We start from the raw sequence: 19,734 nt of genomic DNA on the forward strand, positions 1-19,734 counted from the left end.
GTTCTAATGTTTGCCCCACATCAGAGCATTCAAAATGTCCCGCCAAACCAAATACTTCCTGGAACCATCCGAGGTCTACGCGATTAACGTGAAGATCAAGTATGTTGAACTTCCGCTGACGCGACTTTCTCTTTACACGGCTCTGCACTTGACGTTACCCACGCAGCGTGGCCGGTCCAATCAGAAGAAGCGTCTCTACAACGTACTTCCGTACACGTGACTTAACAGACATGGTAGCCCCCATGCGCACATTTGAGCTGTAAAGGCACCGACTGTCACCCCGGTGCTTTTCTTTGTTTTGTGGTCGTGTTTCTGTCAATATGAGGTATTTACTCCGACTGGGGCACTCGTTCGCCCGCCTTCACGTCCGTTTATGTCACCAGAGTGTTTACAGCAACCACGCGAATCCGCGAAGGCTGGTAGTGAACCTTGGGGAGAAGTAAGTTGACTTTCCCGGCTTCCTTTCGTTTCTCCTCCAGTAACCGTTAACAAGCAGGGCGTGTTTTCATTTTTGCGTTTAGCTAATTGCTCCTGTCTAAGTGTATTCGTTGTTTTAACGCTCTTAACCAGACTACTACCAGTAAACAGACTACTGGGATGTACTGGGAACCAGAGGACAGGGTCACACGATGCCACCTGACTGCATGCAAATATGGTTTTAGTTTGTATGACATGTTCATGTTTCGTGCTCTTTTGTTTTTGTTTTGTAGGAAACTTGAGATCTCTTCAGGGAGGTTTGCTAGATTTGCTGATGGATCTGCTGTAGTACAGGTACAGGGAAACCACCACAATGTCAACAGTTCCATCTAACAGGTGTCTGGATTGGCAGCACCTGGATGCTGCTTGACATCCTGTCGGATACATATTCTTCATAATATTTATTCTGTCTAGTCATTTATATTTACACCAACACCTCCTCCTGACTTGGTCTGACACTCAAATATTGAGCCAATGCAAAAATATGACCAGTTAATGGGATATCCTCCAAAATAAAATGTGTTTTTATTCACATCTGATGTTACTTTACCCAGTTTTCAGATGAGGTTTCTTTTTTTGTGATAGTGTATGTTTCACATTTATACGACCAGTGTAAAAAAGGCTTATAGATTAACCCAATAGGCAGCCGTGGGCAAAATAACACCACTCACCTATTGTTTGTGACAGTTTAGTTAAACACAAACGTATTTAGGAATATGCACCCTGTACTTGAGCACCTATAATAACACAGGTGGACAAGACCGTTAGTAACACCCACAATTAGGCTGTTTTCAAGTCAGTTGACATTGTGCTTCAGTGGTGTATAAAGCCAAACAAATTAACACAAACCAGCGAACGCTTGATATGGGTCCTATTGGGTCAGTTAATATCGAGCCCTATGTTATAGATCTTGTGTAAATGAAAAGTTGTTGTCCCACACTAAAACACATGTAGTTCTTCACTGCTTAAAATGTAGTGAAGAAGACTTCAGTGTGTTGTCGGGCTAAACTGACCAGTTCCAGATGTTTGATGCTTTCTATGTGATTTCTTTAAAAAAAAACTTTTTGGTAACCTCTTTCTCTTTTGAAGCTGGGCGAAACCTCTGTGATGGTAACGGCTGTGAGCAAAACCAAACCTTCTCCGTCTCAGTTCATGCCTCTTGTGGTATGTTCTCTAACGTTACAGTAAAATGCCCGTCATGTCTGTGTTTCTAGACTGTGATTGTGTAGAGTTTTTGGTTGTTGTTGTGCTTGTTCAGTGAAGTCTTGTTACAGATGTATGTAATCTAAATGGATTTGGTGGAAGAATGATTAAGTGGTAATAAAGTGTCATCCAGCCTGTCTCCAACAGTTGCCGTGACTTCCTGCGCCAGAACTAGATGCCGTCAGTTCAGAGCTGCATAAAGGCAAAAATATCTCTGAATGAATATCCCCTCTGATTGACAGGTGGACTACAGACAGAAAGCAGCGGCTGCAGGTCGAATCCCCACGAACCATTTGAGGCGAGAGAGGGGCAACAGCGACGACGAGATCCTCACCAGCAGACTCATAGGTGAGTTGATAAGAATGTGTCTTTTGATATGTCTGCAGCTCTGTGTGTTGACGTGTTGCCTCGGGGGCTTTGACTGAAGCCAAAGTCACGCCTCGTGTTTCTGTTGCTCAGACAGGGCGATCAGACCGCTGTTCCCTCATGGCTACTTTTACGACACTCAGGTCAGTTCAGTTTTAAGTTTTCACCCCTATGTGGTCATAGTTTAGCATTCTTTAGCTTTTTGAACAAAAGGAGATATTAATGTGTATCTGCCTCCAATATTTTGTGTCCGTGTGTGTGAACGCTCATGTCTCCTGAAGGTCCTTTGTAACCTGCTGGCAGTTGACGGCGTCAATGATCCAGATGTGCTGGCTATTAATGCAGGTGAGTTAAATCTCAGCCCTCCATGTTTTCCACAGAGCAATAGTGTTTTAGATCCTTAGCTTAAACGATATTTTCTTTTTCTTTTTTAAAAAGCTTCCGCTGCTCTGGCCCTGTCTGACATCCCCTGGAATGGACCCATAGGTGAGGAACACGCAACAGATTTAGACCTTTTCACACTTTATTGACCTTTTTCAATACTGGTTTTCACTTGCCTCTTCGACTTCATGTCCATGGACGTTGTCATGCATTATTAAAATCTAGCTCGGAACTCCTTGTCTTTGTTCAGGTGCTGTGCGAGTGGGCATGGTCGATGGAGAGATGCTGATCAACCCCACCAGGAAGGAGATGGCGTCCAGCAGTCTGAACCTCATTGTGGCCGGAGCTCCCAGCAGTCAAGTGGGTAAGTTGGACAACAATTTAAGAGTCCCAGCAGACGCTCGAATGTTACTGAAAACCCTTTAAAGACAATAACACAAACGGTCATGTAGTATTAGTATGTTTGCATGAACATCATAATCCTTTAAACTAACAGCTGCTGATAAAGCTGTTCACAATAAAAGCCCTTAGACATATGTACACTGCGTAACTGTTTATGAGAGGGAATTTTAATTTACCTTGAGCATTTTTTGCTAAAAGGAAACTCAATAAAATAGTTTACAGTAGCTTAGGCTTTACAACAATATACCTCTTTATTTTCTGATCCTTTCTTCTGTCTGTCTGATGAACAAACACCTCTTGTTTGATGTCTGCCAGTGATGATTGAGGCGTCAGCTGAGAACGTGCTGCAGCAGGACTTTTGCCATGCGGTGAAGGTGGGAGTTAAACACTCCCAGCAGATCATACTGGCCATCCAGCAGATGGCGCGAGAACAGAAGGTCATCAAGCGGACCCCGGTCAAGATCTTCTCAGCCCCGACTGACATGGTGGAATATGTTCGGCAGTAAGACCAGTGATGAAACTCAGTATCATTTCCAAAATGAAACAAAATTATTATTATTTTTTTTTTCCTGAATTAAATTGTCTGTAAATAAGCAAAGTCAGAAATTGTGCAGTAATGTGTGTACCCGCAGTACTGCTGGGGACCTTGATAAAACAGTGTCTGAGCTTTTATCTCTCACAAGAGAGCGACAGAAGTGGGACTTGTATTGTTTCAGATGTTGGTAATGACTTGTTTTTCCTTTTCTTCCTCGCAGGTCAGCTTCCAAGAAGATTTATGTCGTTTTCACTGATTACACTCGCGATAAGGTGAAGTCTGTGTGTTAGTCAGTTCTCTGTTTCTTTAATTGATTTAAAGCAGCTAGAACGCTTTACCTACCTTATCTCTTGATTGGTTACAGTGATTATCTCATCCTAATCTTGTTTTAGATTTCAAGAGATGAAGCGATCAACAAAATCCGACTAGAAACAGAAGAGGACCTAAAAGGTAGATTATCTTCAGTGTTTGTGTTGCATGGAAAGAATTTCAAGTACGCTCTTTCAAGCATTGCTGCAACCGCCTTCACACAAACTGAAAAATGTCAATTAATGCCCTCCATGTGTAGAACGATTCCCTCAGGCTGAGCACTTTGAAATCATTGAATCCTTCAACACCGTGAGCAAAGAAGTCTTCCGCAATTTGGTGCTAAATGAGTACAAGAGGTAAGCCCCGCCCACGGCGACGTTAATGTATATTCTCATGACACATGATGTGTCTTTGTAACTGGATTTTTATTTTTATTTTCACTTTGACATGTTGTAGATGTGATGGGAGAGAGCTGACTGCTTTAAGGAACATTTCCTGCGACGTGGACCTCTTTAAACCGCTGCATGGCTCCGCTCTGTTCCAGAGAGGACAAACGCAGGTAGCTACAGAGCGAGATACATGTTGTTGAAAGAAGGATAACATTGTGTCCACATTTGATGGAAGAGATAGAGGACTGTTTGTTTGTGTTTTCTGCAACTGAAAGATAAAATACTGGGTTTGATAACAAATGCAACAGCAGGAGGAGGAGAGAGACCAGTGAGGTTCTGAAATTACTTTTTATTTTTTTACTGTTGAAAAGCCACTCTAGTGTTTTAACAAAGAAAGCTCAGTCCTCTTCCCCGTTTCTTTTTTTGTATTTTCCTCCATAGGTGCTGTCCAGTGTCACATTTGATTCCCTGGAATCCAGTATCAAAGCAGATATTATCACCACAGCTTTGAGGTAAAGTCATCCCTCATGTAACTACACACTGTCGACATTATCAGGACAGTTCACACACTGTTGGCCCTCACTACTTTTATTATCTGCCTTTATCTGAACGTCATTGCACGCAGGGCGTCATCCAATGTGGCAGACTAAATCAACCCGTGTCTTCCTTTCATTCTCTTTCTGCAGTGGCGTCAAATCCAAAAATTTCATGCTTCATTATGAGGTGAGTCGTATCCTGTTTTCATTTGTACAGTCACTAAGATTATTAGATGTGTGATTATATATCTTTTAGTGAACTCAAAGAGGAGGTGAAATGGAAAAAACGCCCTTTAAACCCTTTTTAGATCACATCCCCGGTCATATTGCTCACCTATTTATCTGCAAATAGGAAATGTTAGTATTCAAATGAAATCATATTTTCTTCCGATAAAACAAAATATTAAGTGTGCTTATTTGATTCAGCGAGCAACGCCCAATTTCAAACAATAACATCAGGACATCCATTGCAACATTCTTAGCCGGCACACTTTAAAGCGGTCCAATCAAATGCAAAGGATATCATTTAGATCCCTCTCGTAACTGTACACCGCTCAAATATTCTGTTCCACTGGGGAATACGTAGAAGTACAGGCATGAAAGATGCTCTAACTTCTGTTTCATTGCCTTTTTTTTATTTCAGTTCCCTCCATATGCGACCAATGAGGTTGGAAAGATGGGAGGCATCAACCGGAGAGAGCTTGGACATGGTTTGTGTTACATTTTCTTCTGCTTGCAATCAGGGCCTGCACTCATTCCCATTAGAACTCATCTGGACAGAAACGTGTTTGTGGACATATTTGTTTGTGTATGAATTTGTTCATGTTTGTGTATGTATTTGTTCATGTTTGTGTATGTATGTATTCATGTTCAGGGGCCCTGGCTGAGAAAGCTCTGAGACCAGTCATTCCTAAAGACTTCCCTTTCACTATCCGGGTCACCGCTGAGGTGCTTGAGTCAAACGGTGAGTGTGGTGACAGTTTCTGTAAAAACACCACAGGAAATGTGTTCATTGTCTGGCAGGATGTATCCGGCAGAATCACAGGGTTATACTGTCTGAATGCCTTTCTCTTCTTCCTCCCCCGTTTTTACACCTCTTTATCTTCTCTCAGGATCCTCCTCAATGGCTTCGGCATGTGCAGGCAGCCTCGCTCTAATGGATGCAGGTACTGCAGGAAATAAGCTCTTTTACAGTTAATAGTCTCTGTAATAAATTTGTTCATATTTATTTGTTTTACTTAACTTTAATGCCGCAGCTACCAACACAACTCAAACAGACAATTATGCCTAGGATATATATTTTACATTGCATTAAGTCTATAATTACATGATATCTAAAATTACTAGTTTAATTTTGCACTTAATATTGACTATTTCTATAGTTTCTATATTTACGATCCATTTTTACAAATGCTCAACACACCATAAAACTCTACAACTAAAAACATATATATATATATGTTTTAGAATACACAGATTCTTATCATGCTCCTCCAAGCAAATGAAAGTCCTTTTTTGTGATAATATGTCTAACACTTCTGATCTGTGTCTCGCAGGTGTTCCCATCTCTTCTGCGGTGGCAGGTGTAGCAATTGGCCTCATCTCAAAGCCCAACCCAGAGAAACCCACTGAGATCCAAGACTACAGATTACTCACTGATATTCTGGTACATGCAGTGTGTGAGCAGCTATTCAGAAAAGGAATAAAGAGTTTAGTGAAGCAGGACATGTCCTTTTTAAATGTTCTAAATAATGTCCCCACTAAATGATAACGGAGATGCTGAATATGAGCTAATTATTGTTTCCTAACCAGGGAATAGAAGATTACCTTGGAGACATGGACTTCAAATTGGCAGGAACAAACAAAGGCATCACTGCTTTACAGGTACTGTGTCTAATAACGCATAGCAAGTGTCTTTAAAACAAACATTTTGGCTCACTCAGTTGCTGAAAACGGAGAAAAAAAAAATTCATTGAAATATTATATTTATTATAACATACTAGTTACTTATCCGGATGTGGGTCTAAGGGCAAATGGTGTTGTATACTGTACAGACTATAAAGCCCCCTGAGGCACATTTTATTTTATAAATAAAATTCACTTGACTTAATGCAACTTTAACTTTTGTCCTTTGGATAATATTTTACATTCATTTATTGAACCTCCAGGCTGACGTGAAGATCCCCGGCTTGCCTCTGAAGGTGGTCATGGAGGCCATCCAGCAGGCCACAGGTGAGCAGTGATACTGAACATTTAACATGTGTGTGTGTGTGTGTGTGTGTGAACATATTTCTTTGATGGCTTGATGGACTTTTGTTTCAATATTATTATGTACCAGTGGCAAAGAAGGAGATCCTGGGCATCATGAACAAATGTACAGCAAAACCCAGAGAGACGAGGAAAGAGAATGGACCCGTTATTGGTGAGCTTTATGTTTGAACATATATTAAGTATATACTTGAACTAGGACTAGTTGTGTTAGATAAGTAGAGATAGAAGCTGGAGATTAGATACAATGTAGCCAGAAGGCCAAAACAAGCTGCAGAGTCTCTGCTTGGGTTAGAGAACGTAACTTAACATGAATACTGAGCTTCCACAGGAAGGCACACCCAGCATTTGGCACATTTTACTGTGTACAGGAAACTGATGTGTGCGAGTTTTACTCTGCTTTCAGAAAATGTCCGGGTGCCTGTTTCTAGACGAGCGCGCTTCGTTGGTCCGGGCGGCTATAATCTTCGCAGGTTACAAGCTCAAACGGGTAACAAGTCATTTTAAAATGAATCAGAAAACCAACCAGGATCATGATGTTTTTGTGAATGAAGTACAGACGACACAGATTCCCTCACGGAATGTCGAAACTGTAATTAGTTTTTTTCTTTCTTCTTCTTGAGGCGTGACAATAAGTCAGGTGGACGAGGAGACCTTCTCCGTGTTCGCTCCAACCCCAGGAGCCATGAATGAAGCCCAGGACTTCATCAGTGAAGTCTGCAAAGATGATGTGAGTCTCCACGACTTTTAACCCACATGAGGCCGTTTGCACATGTGTGTAAATTCATGCGTATGTGCATGAATATTTGTTTTTCTGTTGCAGCAAGAGCAGCAGCTGGAGTTTGGTGCGATCTACACTGCCACCATTATTGAGATAAGGTGAAGCAATAAAATGCGATGTTCACTGTAAAACAGTATTTGATGCCAGTTATCAGCACACAGTTTGAACATGTTATCTAGTAGAAATGTATTCTTTATCGGTGCATAAATCAAACCTTTATCATCTAACGCCTTGTCTTGCTCTGCTTCAGGGACATTGGTGTGATGGTGAAACTTTATCCCAATATGAGTGCCGTCCTGCTGCACAACTCGCAACTGGACCACAAACGGGTCAGTGGATTAGTTTACCTCCGTTTCCATGTTTCTGTGAGTGTTTTGAGAATTAAATCATCGCTTAAAGGTCATTTCTTTGTATTTCCCTGTAGATCAAACACCCAAGTGCTTTGGGTTTAGAGGTGGGCCAGCAGATACAGGTATGTGTCACTAACTACAGGCTGTGTTGTCAAAAGTAGCCTCTTGTGTTTACATTCTGGGCTTATTGTCTCTGACTGGACTTGTGCTCACAGGTCAAGTACTTTGGACGGGACCCAACAGACGGCAGAATGAGAATTTCGCGGAAGGTGCTCCAGTCTCCTGCTGCAACGGTTGTGAAGACTCTAAGTGAGAAACAGAGCATCTCCATGGGTTTAGGCGACGGCCACTCCACCGGCACCGATTTGTGACACACCAACACAACGGGCTAACTTCTGGCTTTGCTAATTAAGTGGATTTTAAACCGAGTAGATTTTTGCAACAAAACGTTTCTGTTGAGAAATCAACCCGAACCGAGAGCAACAGTGCTGTACTCAAAGAAGTTTCCCTGGCGGTTGTGGTTATGGAAGTGTTCAAACCGCACTGGAATGAACTGCCGCTCCATCAAATACAGCGTCCTGTTGTCATCAGTGGATATGCACCGACTGAAAAGAACACTGAGCAAGTTTTATTTTGAAGCATACCCGTTTTACAGTGTCTTGTTTTCATCTGTTCATCATTGATCGCATCAAGCGGTAAAAGTGGTTTCTTTCAGCAGTTTCTCCAATGTCATCTAGCAGCTTTCACCGTGCAATGTATCAATGGTTTCCTTATTCACATGGTTGATAATACTGCTCTTGTGGTGTTAGATTTATGTATTTGGTGTCCACTGGGTTAGGGTTAGGGTTACACTAGGGACACACTAGAGGACTAGTGTGTCCTCTAAGCTGCCAGGATCAAGACATGGACAAAGAAAGCAAAGTGGGAGAACACGGTGTACAGTTTTTACTAAACCTATTCCCTTTACGAAAGGGTTGAATTTAAAGTATATGTGAGTTGTCTGCAAATATAACACTTAATAGTTGCTTTGTATTGTTGAAATTCCCAACCATTTTCAGCCCAACATTCAGATGCCAACACAGAAATACACTTAAGTGACACAAATTTTACTCGCAGAGAGAAATGTCAAAAATAATCTAATGTTTTAAGCGTTTCACACACCCACCAGATGTACAACCCTGATTCTTAGCCTATTGGGAGATACCCACGTCAGGAGCTGCTGTGCCAGGATCTGCTGTGCCGCGATCTGGTCCCCCAATTGGGGACTTTGTGTGACAGACTAATTATTTGGACCCTGGCAGAATTTGTAGTTGCGTTTAAAAAAAATCTAAACCCTAAATTTGTGGCGGAAATATGCAGCAAATTTGGACAGTCTCGCCAAGGGGTGACCATTTTAATACAATTAATTAAGCTCTGTTAATGCATACAATCTACAGTTAAGCATATGTTGTGAACCAAAAGCAGTTTTCTGAATATTTCACAAAACCGTTACTATCAGTTATATAAGAAATGTCACACTTTGTGCAGGGGGAGTACAGCACTTACTGCAGCATGGAGTTTTTTTTTTAATACATATATAAATTTCAGTGCACTTGAGATGTTCAATATCTGTACTAATAAACTGAGATGGTATTGAAATCATTAGTGTGTCTGTTTGGCTTACTTGTCTGATGGGTCAATAAATGTTACGCTCTTTGGTCCCAGATGTTTGGAAATTAATTAATTCATGAATTAATTAATTAATTAACAAATACATTTCCCACATGCATAAATACATAAAAGAATTTCTGACACACAAAGTCATCTTGCAGGGAGTCGCTGCTGCCAGGAGCTTGTTCCGGCCTGTAGGCGGCGCGTTAACCTTCTGGCGCTGCCGGCTTCGCCATTGGACGACGTCGCTCGGAGGGGGCGGAGACCCCGCGGCGGTTAGCGCTTGATTGACGTCGAAGAAGAAAAAGAACACAAGATCGGATTACAAGATGGCGGCCTGTGGACGTTAGCAAGACAGGCCCGTGAAGAGTTGTTGTGTTCTCTGTGAAATCTACAGTCTGACAATAGGCCTCCCCGTCGAGTCGTTTCCCGGCCGTGAACGTAATGTGTTTATGAAAGCAGCTGCCGGTACGCTTCACCGCTACGGTGAACCTTCCCTCGCACGCGCATGTTTTATAACATGCGGGTGGAAACAAAGTTAACAGATCGAGGCTCGGAAACCAACAGACGGGGTGAGGCGATAGTTTGTTAGCTCCGACTCGGGTTAACCATGTCGGACACTCGGCGGCGGGTGAAGGTGTACACGCTGAACGAAGACCGGCAGTGGGACGATCGGGGCACCGGACACGTCTCGTCCACGTTTGTTGAACGTTTGAAGGGAATCTCGTTGTTAGTTCGGGCCGAATCGGACGGTAAGTACCCGGCTAGCGCAGCCGCGTTGGCGCTGCGTTAGCACGCTAACTTCTGGTTGTTCGGACAGAAAGGTGTCTTCTGTGTCTTCTTTGGTTTCTTATTCGGGGTTCGCTTCTTTGAATTAGCAGCTTTTATTTTTTGGAGCCAGTGAGTCCTTAATGTTGGGACTCGATAAAACGGAGTGTTTTATTGAGTAGCTGGAGCTAGCGAGCCTAGTTAGCAAGGCGACAGGCTCTCGGTAGCATGGGGGGCCTTCAAAGTGTTGTCTTAAATGTACAAACTTATTATCACTCCGGTTAGTAGACATCTGTAGGTCCACGCACAAATCATCCCAAACAACGAATAACACTAGAAAAGGGATATTTTAGTTATAATATTCCCGCTGTTGTTGGTTTTAACGTAGTATTTATTATGCAACATTATTTTATTCCGCGTTTCACATTGTCGTCTTCGCGTTTCATGCTCTCTGCCTGCCAGACAGGTTAATTGACCGTAACCTTCAATAATGTGGTGACGTTAGCGTCTGGTTCTCGTTGCTGTGAGCGTTGGCACTAGCTCGGAGATGAGAAGTTACCCAAGTCTTTGTGTTTTTAGGATCTCTGCTATTGGAGTCGAAGATAAGCCCGAATACTGCATATCAGAAACAACAGGTAAGAATAGATGATCTGAGTCTGGATCAGCTACAAAAAGGCATGCCCAGGCATACCTTGGTCATTCTTTAATTACAGTGTGAAAATTTAATAATTTCAACATTGAGGCCTGTTGCTTCACACGTACTGCCACACAGATACAGTGCAGACGATCAGTATCTGATCCCAGTGTAAACCTGGTCACAATACCAGTGAACTTGTTTTTTAACAGTCGGTACCATGAGATAGATTTGTGACACACATGGTTTGAGATAATACATCTGGACATCACAAAGACTGGAAAAGAGCTTGTATGTGTGTTGGTAATATGTGATGTCTTACTCTTTTTGAGGTGTGTGTTTTTGTTTGTTTGTCTGAGAGCGCATGCACCCGTGTTTGAGTGTGTCCTGTAAATATGATAAGCATTTCTTTGTATACAGTTTGATGCTTATTTTTCCTCCCACCAGGACACACTGATTGTCTGGTCGGAAGCAGATAATTATGACCTTGCCCTAAGTTTCCAGGAAAAGGTCGGCTGCGATGAGATATGGGAGAAGATTTGCCAGGTAAATTAAATCCAGTTTTGTGCAGTTTTCTTTTAAAACGTTTGTTTACTGGGGAGTACACACTCGGCAACAGTGCTGAGTTCTATTGACGCTAGCACAAAATGCAGAAGGCAGCACATTGATACTGAAATGCTTCACTTCATATCTACAAACTATTTATTTCCCAGGTTCAAGGCAAGGACCCTGCCCTGGACATCACCCAGGACCCTATTGATGAGTCGGAAGAGGAGCGCTTCGAGGAGATTCCAGAAACAAGCCACCTGGTGGAGCTCCCTCCTTGTGAGCTAAGCCGACTGGAGGAGATCGCTGACCTGGTTACCTCTGTCCTGTCTTCGCCCATCCGGAGGGAAAAACTGGCCCTGGCCCTGATGAGTGAGAGCTACATCAAGAAACTCCTGGGTCTCTTCAGAGTATGTGAGGACCTGGACAACAGGGAAGGTCTACATCACCTCTATGAGATTGTCCGTGGTGTCTTGTTCCTCAATAAAGCGGCCCTCTTTGAGGTGATGTTCTCTGATGACTGTATCATGGATGTGGTGGGCTGCCTCGAGTATGACCCAGCGCTGGTTCAGCCTAAACGGCACCGGGAATTCTTGACCAAGACGGCTAAGTTTAAGGAGGTGATCCCTATCACGGACTCTGAGCTGCGGCAGAAGATCCACCAAACCTACCGGGTGCAGTACATCCAGGACATCATCCTGCCTACACCATCTGTTTTTGAGGAGAACTTCCTGTCCACACTCACCTCCTTCATCTTCTTCAACAAGGTGGAGATTGTCAGTATGCTGCAGGTAAGGTTTTATTTATTAAAGCACATTTATCAACAAGCCATTTTAATTTCTGTACCGGTTGAACATTTCTGCTTCTGCAGTATTTTCCCAAATCTATAATTAGTTAATTAATTCATAATGCATGTGGTCACTTAGGAGACGTTTAAATTTATGCATTTTTGGCACGTGTGTGTCTGTGTATCTAGTTTTGTCTTGTGACGATTGAACTATGAAGTTATAAAATAATCAAAATATCTTTGAATGGTGTTAAGATATATTGTATTGCTTTTAAGTGGATTTCTATACACGAGTCAGGTGTTCATTGAACATTTGTACCATACAATCATTTTCATGATGCAAACGGCACCTTACAGAGCACCCATTTCATATTCACGTTTTCTACATCCTATGGTTGTGTTTTGGGGATAATGCGGGGTGAAGTGGCTGAATCATGGGTTCCCTCTGTTTTTGGAATGACTCACTTAAAAAAAAATATATATACATTTTGTTTATTCAAAAGTGGAATAAAAAACTGCCCAGGATGAGTTTTGTATTCTGTTTATATTTGCATTTCAAGCCTTTTATTTCTTAACCCTTTTTTTCATGTGCCAAAGGAGGACGAGAAGTTCCTAACGGAGGTCTTCGCACAGCTCACAGATGAAGCCACAGAAGACAGTAAAAGGAGAGAGCTTGTAAGTCAAACAGTTAATAATTCTCTCGGCCAGATGTTGTGATTTTATAAATTTTCTGGTTGAAATGTAGAAACCTGAAGGTTGGATGGTATTGTAATATTGACATTCAGTGTTGTGGGAATGTGCTCTGTATTACTGCTCTTGTTATATGAGTTAATTCTGCTGTCTGCAATGCTACTACTTTTGCAAGGGTTAAATATTTACTGCACGGTTTTCCATAATGGTTTTGATGTCTATTAGCTCTTTGTCTATTGGACAACTTTGGCAACATTATTCATTCAACAGTGCAGACTCTCGCTGAGAGTAAAATGAGAAATGATTGATTCTGTTGGTCCATGCAGTTTTCTTTTCATTCTTTTGTATCAAGGAATGGAGAAGATCACTGTTTGAGACTAAAAATAAATTATCTGTCTGCTGTCCAATATTACAAATGAAACAATGCTTGGAAATAATATTTTTGTCAATGACTTTTAACCGTTTACTTTAAGCTGTCAGATCAACCGTTCCATATTTTTTTTTTCTCTTTTTAAATTTCAGGTGAACTTTGTCAAGGAATTCTGTGCTTTTTCACAAACGTTGCAGCCACAAAACAGGGACGCTTTCTTCAAAACTCTGGCAAATCTAGGCATTTTACCTGCTCTTGAAATAGTCATGGTATGTTCTGGCCGTTGCATGAATTTGTTGTTAATGAAACAGTTCCTTGGTTTATCACACCCCAAATGAGTCTTCTGCCTATGAATGATCAAACTGGGGACACATTTTAATGTCAAACTCTTTTTTTTTTCTGGTCTTCAACTCCTATTTTGCTCCTGTTCAGGGAATGGATGACCTGCAGGTGAGGGTAGCGGCGACAGACATCTTCTCTTACCTGGTGGAATTCAGCCCCTCCATGGTCAGGGAGTTTGTCATGCAGGAACCGCAGCAGACAGACGACGTAAGCATCGAAACACCACCAACAACAGTTTCATGTAGCACAGTATTGATGAGAAAAGTGGAATGGTTGAACATATTTAAATGATGTACTGTCCTCAAGTTGATTGATATTTATATGAAATATTGTAGACTGAGTGATTATACAAACGTACATTTTATAGGATTTCCCCTGTAAACTTTTTTTTATAGCTCTGTGCTGTATCAATTTTACATACACTTCATGTGCAATAATACTTGCACATGGCAAAAAGCCTTCCAAATGACGGCCTGAATGTGCACGTGAAGCCTTTCCGGCTCTAAGAGCAGGGCTCCTCAAGCACTTAGTAATTGAGGTTAACTCTAAATATCTTTTTTAATCCTGTGCAAGTGTGAACACTTCAAAATAGCGTAACATTCAATGTGGATATACAAGACGCCTACAACTGGGAGAGAAAACAACTATGCTTTTGTGGGCGACTGTCTCAGTTGAGAACAGGGTCGTCCTTCAATCAGAGGATCGAAGGTTCGATCCCCGGCTTCGCTAGCCCATGTCGATGTGTCCTTGGGCAAGACACTTAACTCCCGTAGCTGTGCCTATGGTGTATGAATGTTAGTTCGTCCTGATGGGCTGGTGGAACCTTAGCCTCTGCCATCGGTGTATGAATGATGACAAGTAGTGTGAAAGCGCTTCGAGTACAGTCCATTTACCATCTACTAGTTCGATAAAGCCCTTTTTTGTTTTTCTTCCACTTCTATACATAAACGTAGAGACGGTATAGTTCAGGGAATCCATAATCTTTCTTTAAATTATCTCCCAGTGGTGTTGGTCGCTTAATGTGTCGTGCAAAAATCGCATTATTTTAACTATTTTCTACTGTTTTCTTTTGTTTACAGGATGTTCTGCTGATAAATGTTGTGATCAAGCAGATGATTTGTGACTCTGACCCAGAGTTAGGCGGGGCTGTCCAGCTGATGGGTTTGCTCAGGACGCTCATCGACCCTGAGAACATGCTGGCTTCCACCAATGTAAGCAGAACTAACACACATAAGAATTTTAATGGTGGCCGGCAATAAAAACCCAGTCTTGACGACCACACACACACTGAGGCCTGCCGGTAAATTCCAAACCCCTGTTTGTTTTGTCCAACATTAAAAGCTTTTCTCAATCTTATCTGTTTCCTCACAGAAAACTGAGAAGACAGAATTTCTGAGTTTCTTCTACAAGTACTGCATGCACGTCCTGACTGCTCCTCTGCTGGCCAATACTGCACATGACAAAAACTCAAAAGGTGAGCTGGGGACAGAGACCTTGCATAAACTGGAGTGTTTCAGACTGTAAGATAAACAGCTATTGACTGATTGCTCTGTGCCATGGCCTTTCAGATCTGCAGGAGGGATCAGCCAAGATCAACCCCGTCTGTCCAGGTGAGTGTTTCGTAACTCAACATCAGTCATGAACCGCCCAACCGTCAAAAAAAACCTTGACTGAAAATTGATAGTCTTGACACTAGTTATAGTAATATTGCATTTCCATTCTCTTTTAGTCTCACGCACCAGAAAAGGTGTACATTTGCCATGTACCTCTTCATAATGGCTTAAATGATGAAGTAGCTGTGATTTAGTTTGAAAGTCACAATATAATTGCATTATGTTGCACAATTGCTTTAAATGTAGTACTAGAAAATGGTTATCTACAGCATGTCAATTTTGGAAATGTTGCGTTGCTCATTTGCTTTTTTTACATTTTGTATAGACAACTTCCAGACCGCTCAGCTGCTGGCGCTAATCCTGGAGCTCCTGACTTTCTGTGTGGAGCACCACACCTATCACATCAAGACCTACATTATGAACAAAGACCTGCTCAGGAGAGTGCTGGTGCTCATGAACTCAAAACACACCTTCCTTGCTCTTTGTAAGTTCTCACACACACAAACACACACCATTCTGCTGCTTTTCCTGTCCTTCTCTTAAAGTTCTGTCAGTTGTCCTACTTTATGAATGAACATTTACTAAGTATACAGTCGTGGATTGACTGTATCTGAGCTGTGGGTCTGCTAGTTGCATCTCACACCAGTGAACTTTCATGCAAAAGCAAACTGCTTCATTTTTGCTACGCTGTCTGTTTTTTCCCTAGGTGCCCTGCGTTTCATGCGCAGGATCATTGGTCTGAAGGATGAGTACTACAACCGCTACATCATCAAAGGGAACCTGTTTGAGCCCGTCATTAATGCCCTGCTGGACAACGGCACCCGATACAACCTCCTCAACTCGGCCATCATAGAGCTCTTTGAGTTCATCAAAGTGGTGTGTAGACGCACAACAAATGTACCGTAATGAGAACATTAGTATTGGTTGTGTGCACTGAAACTGGATTGGTTGTGATTATTTTTTTCTTTCATTTCTTCTCTTTCCAGGAGGACATTAAGTCTCTCATAGCTCACATTGTGGATAACTTCTACAAAGCACTTGAATCCATCGAGTACGTCCAGACTTTCAAGGGCCTCAAAGGCCGGTACGAGCAGGAGAAAGACCGGCAGAGTCAAAGACTCAACAGGTCAGGAGACTGATGGGACATAAATGGCTCCCCATACATGAAGGAAAATATTTTGTTATCTTTTTCTGTAGATGACCGTACCTCATTAAGTGGATTTCCCCCCGCCCCTTGTAGATATCGCAGAGACGCACGGTCGATGGACGAGGATGAGGAGTTGTGGTTCAATGATGACGACGACGACGACGATGGAGAGGCTGTGGAGAAGAGCCGAATGGAGGAAGACTTCTCCGACAGCTACGGCAAGTACATGGAAGCCAAAAAAGGTAAGCTGCTCTGGTATTGCTGCGCGTAAAGTCTTCCCGCCCAGATTGCGACACCTTCAATTTTGATATTTACAATCTGTGTGACTGCAGGAGCGGCCAACGGAGCAAATGGTGCCAATAATAATGGGAAAGCTGCTGTGATCCCACCTGCCTCACCAGCCCTCACTCCAAACAACAGTTCAACTTCCTCCGTCAAAACAGTTGCTCTTCCTGCCACTCCAGTAGTGAAGGTAAAGACTAGCAGTCACAGTCACAAGGACTTGCTTGTGCTTCCTATGTGGGCATTTTTCTCACTGCTCCCCCCTCCCCTTCTGCTTCTCCTAGACGGCTCTGGTTGGTTTGGTGGACTACCCTGACGATGAGGATGAAGAGGAAGAAGAAGATGAGGAGGAAGAGTTAACTCCAAGGAAGCGGTCCCGCCTGAGCTCTTAAGGCTAATTGTCCTCCGTTTGGTCGTAGTGGACAGACACTTGAGTCCCTCCCATCCTCCCTCCTCTGGTCGCCTCATTGGTCCTTGGCCTGCCTGCGCCACCTGTCAGTCTCACTGAGGAGACGGGCAAAGACGAGCTCCCACCTCACCCAGTCCCTCCTGATCTCTGCTGCTCTTTTCTCCCTCCGTGGAAGGAGATGGAGAGCGTCTCTGTTGGAAATAAAGACAAATCAGTCTGTTCCTTCAGTCTGTTGATTTTACCTCTTTTTTTTATACCGGCCTCCTCTAGAAGATCCCCAAATTCCCCTTCTTCCTCCCGAGGGGAAACTCGTTGACTCTTTGCAAACTGACTCCTCTTCTCCTTCATAACTCTCCTGCTTTCCCAGTTCTGACCTCCTCCTCGACAACTTTTCTCCTCCTCATCCGCCATCCTACGTACCGACCAGAGAGGCTTCGGCGGACGTGACGTTGCCAAGGCGGTTCCTGACTCTGCCTTGTTGCTATAGCAACAGTAGTAGCAAGGAAGCTGCCGTACGACAGCACCCCCACAGGAAACCCTCATTTGAACTCGCCCCTTCCATCCTTCTTGAACCCAAAACCAATGAGCTCCGGAGACAGAGGAAGCCAGAACCCAACCAGCCAGTGTACGAACTGTTCAGCAGGCCAGTCAGGCTAGCAGGACTAGCCGCCATAGTTGTAGAAAGCTTGACTGGCTGAAGCAGCGTGTGCCACCCTGCCAACGGAACGGTTCACTTTTGTCGGGGATAAAGGGATCTAGGCAACATGGAAGAATGAAATGAAATGTTGAGAGACGAGGGAGGTCCCAAATGTACCAGGATGATAAAACTCAGCAGTTATGAGGCTTACATCCAGAGGAGCAGGACTCAAACTTACAAAAGCCATGGCGTCAATATGGCCAAGGCACACACACACATCACACACGGCGTCTCACACACAGGACTGCGTATGCCAGAAATCCTGTATTTCATGACTTTGTTCAAAAGTACTGTACAGATGTTTTGTTTTTTTCCTTTTTAATCATTTTCCCTGATCTGATTTTCAAAGGGGAGAGCGATGCCTACCTACCTGTGTATTTTTGTTGTTGTTGCACAAAAGGTGGGGGTCCCTGTTTACCCTTCAGTCCAGTTCATTTGATTCAATGTAAAATGCAGAGAAGTTACAAATGCTGGTTTTAAAAAAAAAATTAACGTATTAAAACTGCAGTAAAGTCATTTTTGCAGCCAACATTTTGAGGATGTCTGGAGTTTTACATTTTTAGTGGATTTAAAGAATTTTGTGGCCTCGTTATGATGCGCACATCTTTTGTTTTAACTGGGTGACAAACCTGAGCTGTTGGTGTTAGAGTAGGTTTAGTGCACACTCTTGTTTTAACACTTGGCACCCTTCTTTCTCTCAGACGGATCTCAGGTTCAGAGTTCACTTTGCGTCAGAAACAAACCGCCACCCACCACGTCTGAGCACGGTCACTCTGCTAGCGGTGAAACGCCGAGGGGCTCGAGGTGCCAGGGGCTTTTATCCCAGTTTGAAGGTCCAGAATGTTAAACACCAGTTGATCCAGGTCTTTGGCCCGCGACATAAAAACAACTCTCCAGATCAAAAATAAGTTGAAGGAAAACCTTCTATTTTTTTTAAGTTCAATTAATATTCTGATTGGATGAGCTGCTTATTAGTTATGAAAAGATGATTTAACCCCAGAGTTGATGCAGTGCAGTTATCGAATCTAACTGTAAGCGGACCATTTCTGACGACGCACAGGCATGACGATGTCGGAAGAGGCGGGTCGTCGTCGGGTTGGAACATTTCTCGTGTTGCATCTCCTCTCCTGGTCCCGCCACAAGCACACTGGGAGGCCGGAGAGGAGTCAAAACGGAGCTAGAAATGCCGAATCACACGGACGTCTTGTCTCGAACTTCTGAGCAGGAGCACGTGTACAAATATTGCCAATAATGTGCTTTTCAGGAGTTCAGCCGTACATGAGCAGCGAATTGTCTTTCCTGTCAGTTAGCGACGCCCAACAATTTGACTGTTTTTTGCCCCGCCCCCCCCCCCCCTCCTCCTTGATGAATTTGTACCAAGTGCATTTACTACCACTATCCATTCTTAACATTTGTATGAATTTATTTGATAAGTTTTGAAATTAAATGTGACCCTGACATTGAACTTGTAAATCTGGCTTTGTTTTAATAATTTACTGATTGGGCAATTGGAGCTCTAAAATAATCTAATTGTTTTTTTTAATTATTCCATTTGAGATGTTACTTAGTGGAATACAATTTGTACAAATGTTACAGCAAGGAATCGACAGTATTGACATGTTTTTGTACCAGTAAAAGTTTGCCGTACTCTCTCCTGAGGAGAGTGTTCTAAATACAAACAAGAACATGTGGTAATGAATCCCTCGTTTGCTCTGCATGACACCAAAGCACTAAAACGGATCGATCGGAGAACCGGTACCTAAAAGATGGCTGTGGCTTTTATACACACAAAGTCTGGGGTC

The 19,734-nt window shown here is 42.8% G+C and overlaps 2 protein-coding genes across 2 annotated transcripts; both read left to right on the forward strand.

The window, feature by feature from the left end:
* Window positions 1–320: 320 nt before the first annotated feature.
* Window positions 321–9,617, forward strand: pnpt1 (polyribonucleotide nucleotidyltransferase 1; the record flags this gene model as incomplete). The annotated part of the gene is made up of 28 exons (XM_079230120.1): window positions 321–439; window positions 711–771; window positions 1,567–1,641; window positions 1,923–2,028; window positions 2,140–2,189; window positions 2,328–2,391; window positions 2,485–2,532; window positions 2,678–2,791; window positions 3,145–3,331; window positions 3,585–3,636; window positions 3,757–3,814; window positions 3,933–4,029; window positions 4,130–4,232; window positions 4,504–4,574; window positions 4,749–4,785; window positions 5,242–5,308; window positions 5,473–5,562; window positions 5,711–5,764; window positions 6,155–6,264; window positions 6,411–6,482; window positions 6,767–6,830; window positions 6,937–7,020; window positions 7,273–7,356; window positions 7,490–7,596; window positions 7,690–7,745; window positions 7,898–7,976; window positions 8,072–8,119; window positions 8,213–9,617. 28 exons carry the CDS (start codon window positions 321–323, stop codon window positions 8,366–8,368), a joined length of 2,313 nt encoding a protein of 770 aa, XP_079086246.1. The 3' UTR covers window positions 8,369–9,617.
* A 640-nt stretch (window positions 9,618–10,257) lies between these two features.
* On the forward strand, window positions 10,258–19,507 carry ppp4r3b (protein phosphatase 4, regulatory subunit 3B; the record flags this gene model as incomplete). Its single annotated transcript, XM_079230278.1, has 16 exons — window positions 10,258–10,399; window positions 10,995–11,050; window positions 11,497–11,595; window positions 11,763–12,386; window positions 12,980–13,057; window positions 13,595–13,711; window positions 13,875–13,991; window positions 14,864–14,995; window positions 15,156–15,258; window positions 15,353–15,394; window positions 15,723–15,881; window positions 16,104–16,273; window positions 16,384–16,523; window positions 16,638–16,786; window positions 16,877–17,016; window positions 17,111–19,507. 16 exons carry the CDS (start codon window positions 10,258–10,260, stop codon window positions 17,216–17,218), a joined length of 2,376 nt encoding a protein of 791 aa, XP_079086404.1. The 3' UTR covers window positions 17,219–19,507.
* Window positions 19,508–19,734: the final 227 nt, after the last annotated feature.

Source organism: Taurulus bubalis (assembly GCF_910589615.1).
Source record: "Taurulus bubalis genome assembly, chromosome: 14".
Classification (NCBI taxonomy): Eukaryota; Metazoa; Chordata; class Actinopteri; order Perciformes; family Cottidae; genus Taurulus; species Taurulus bubalis.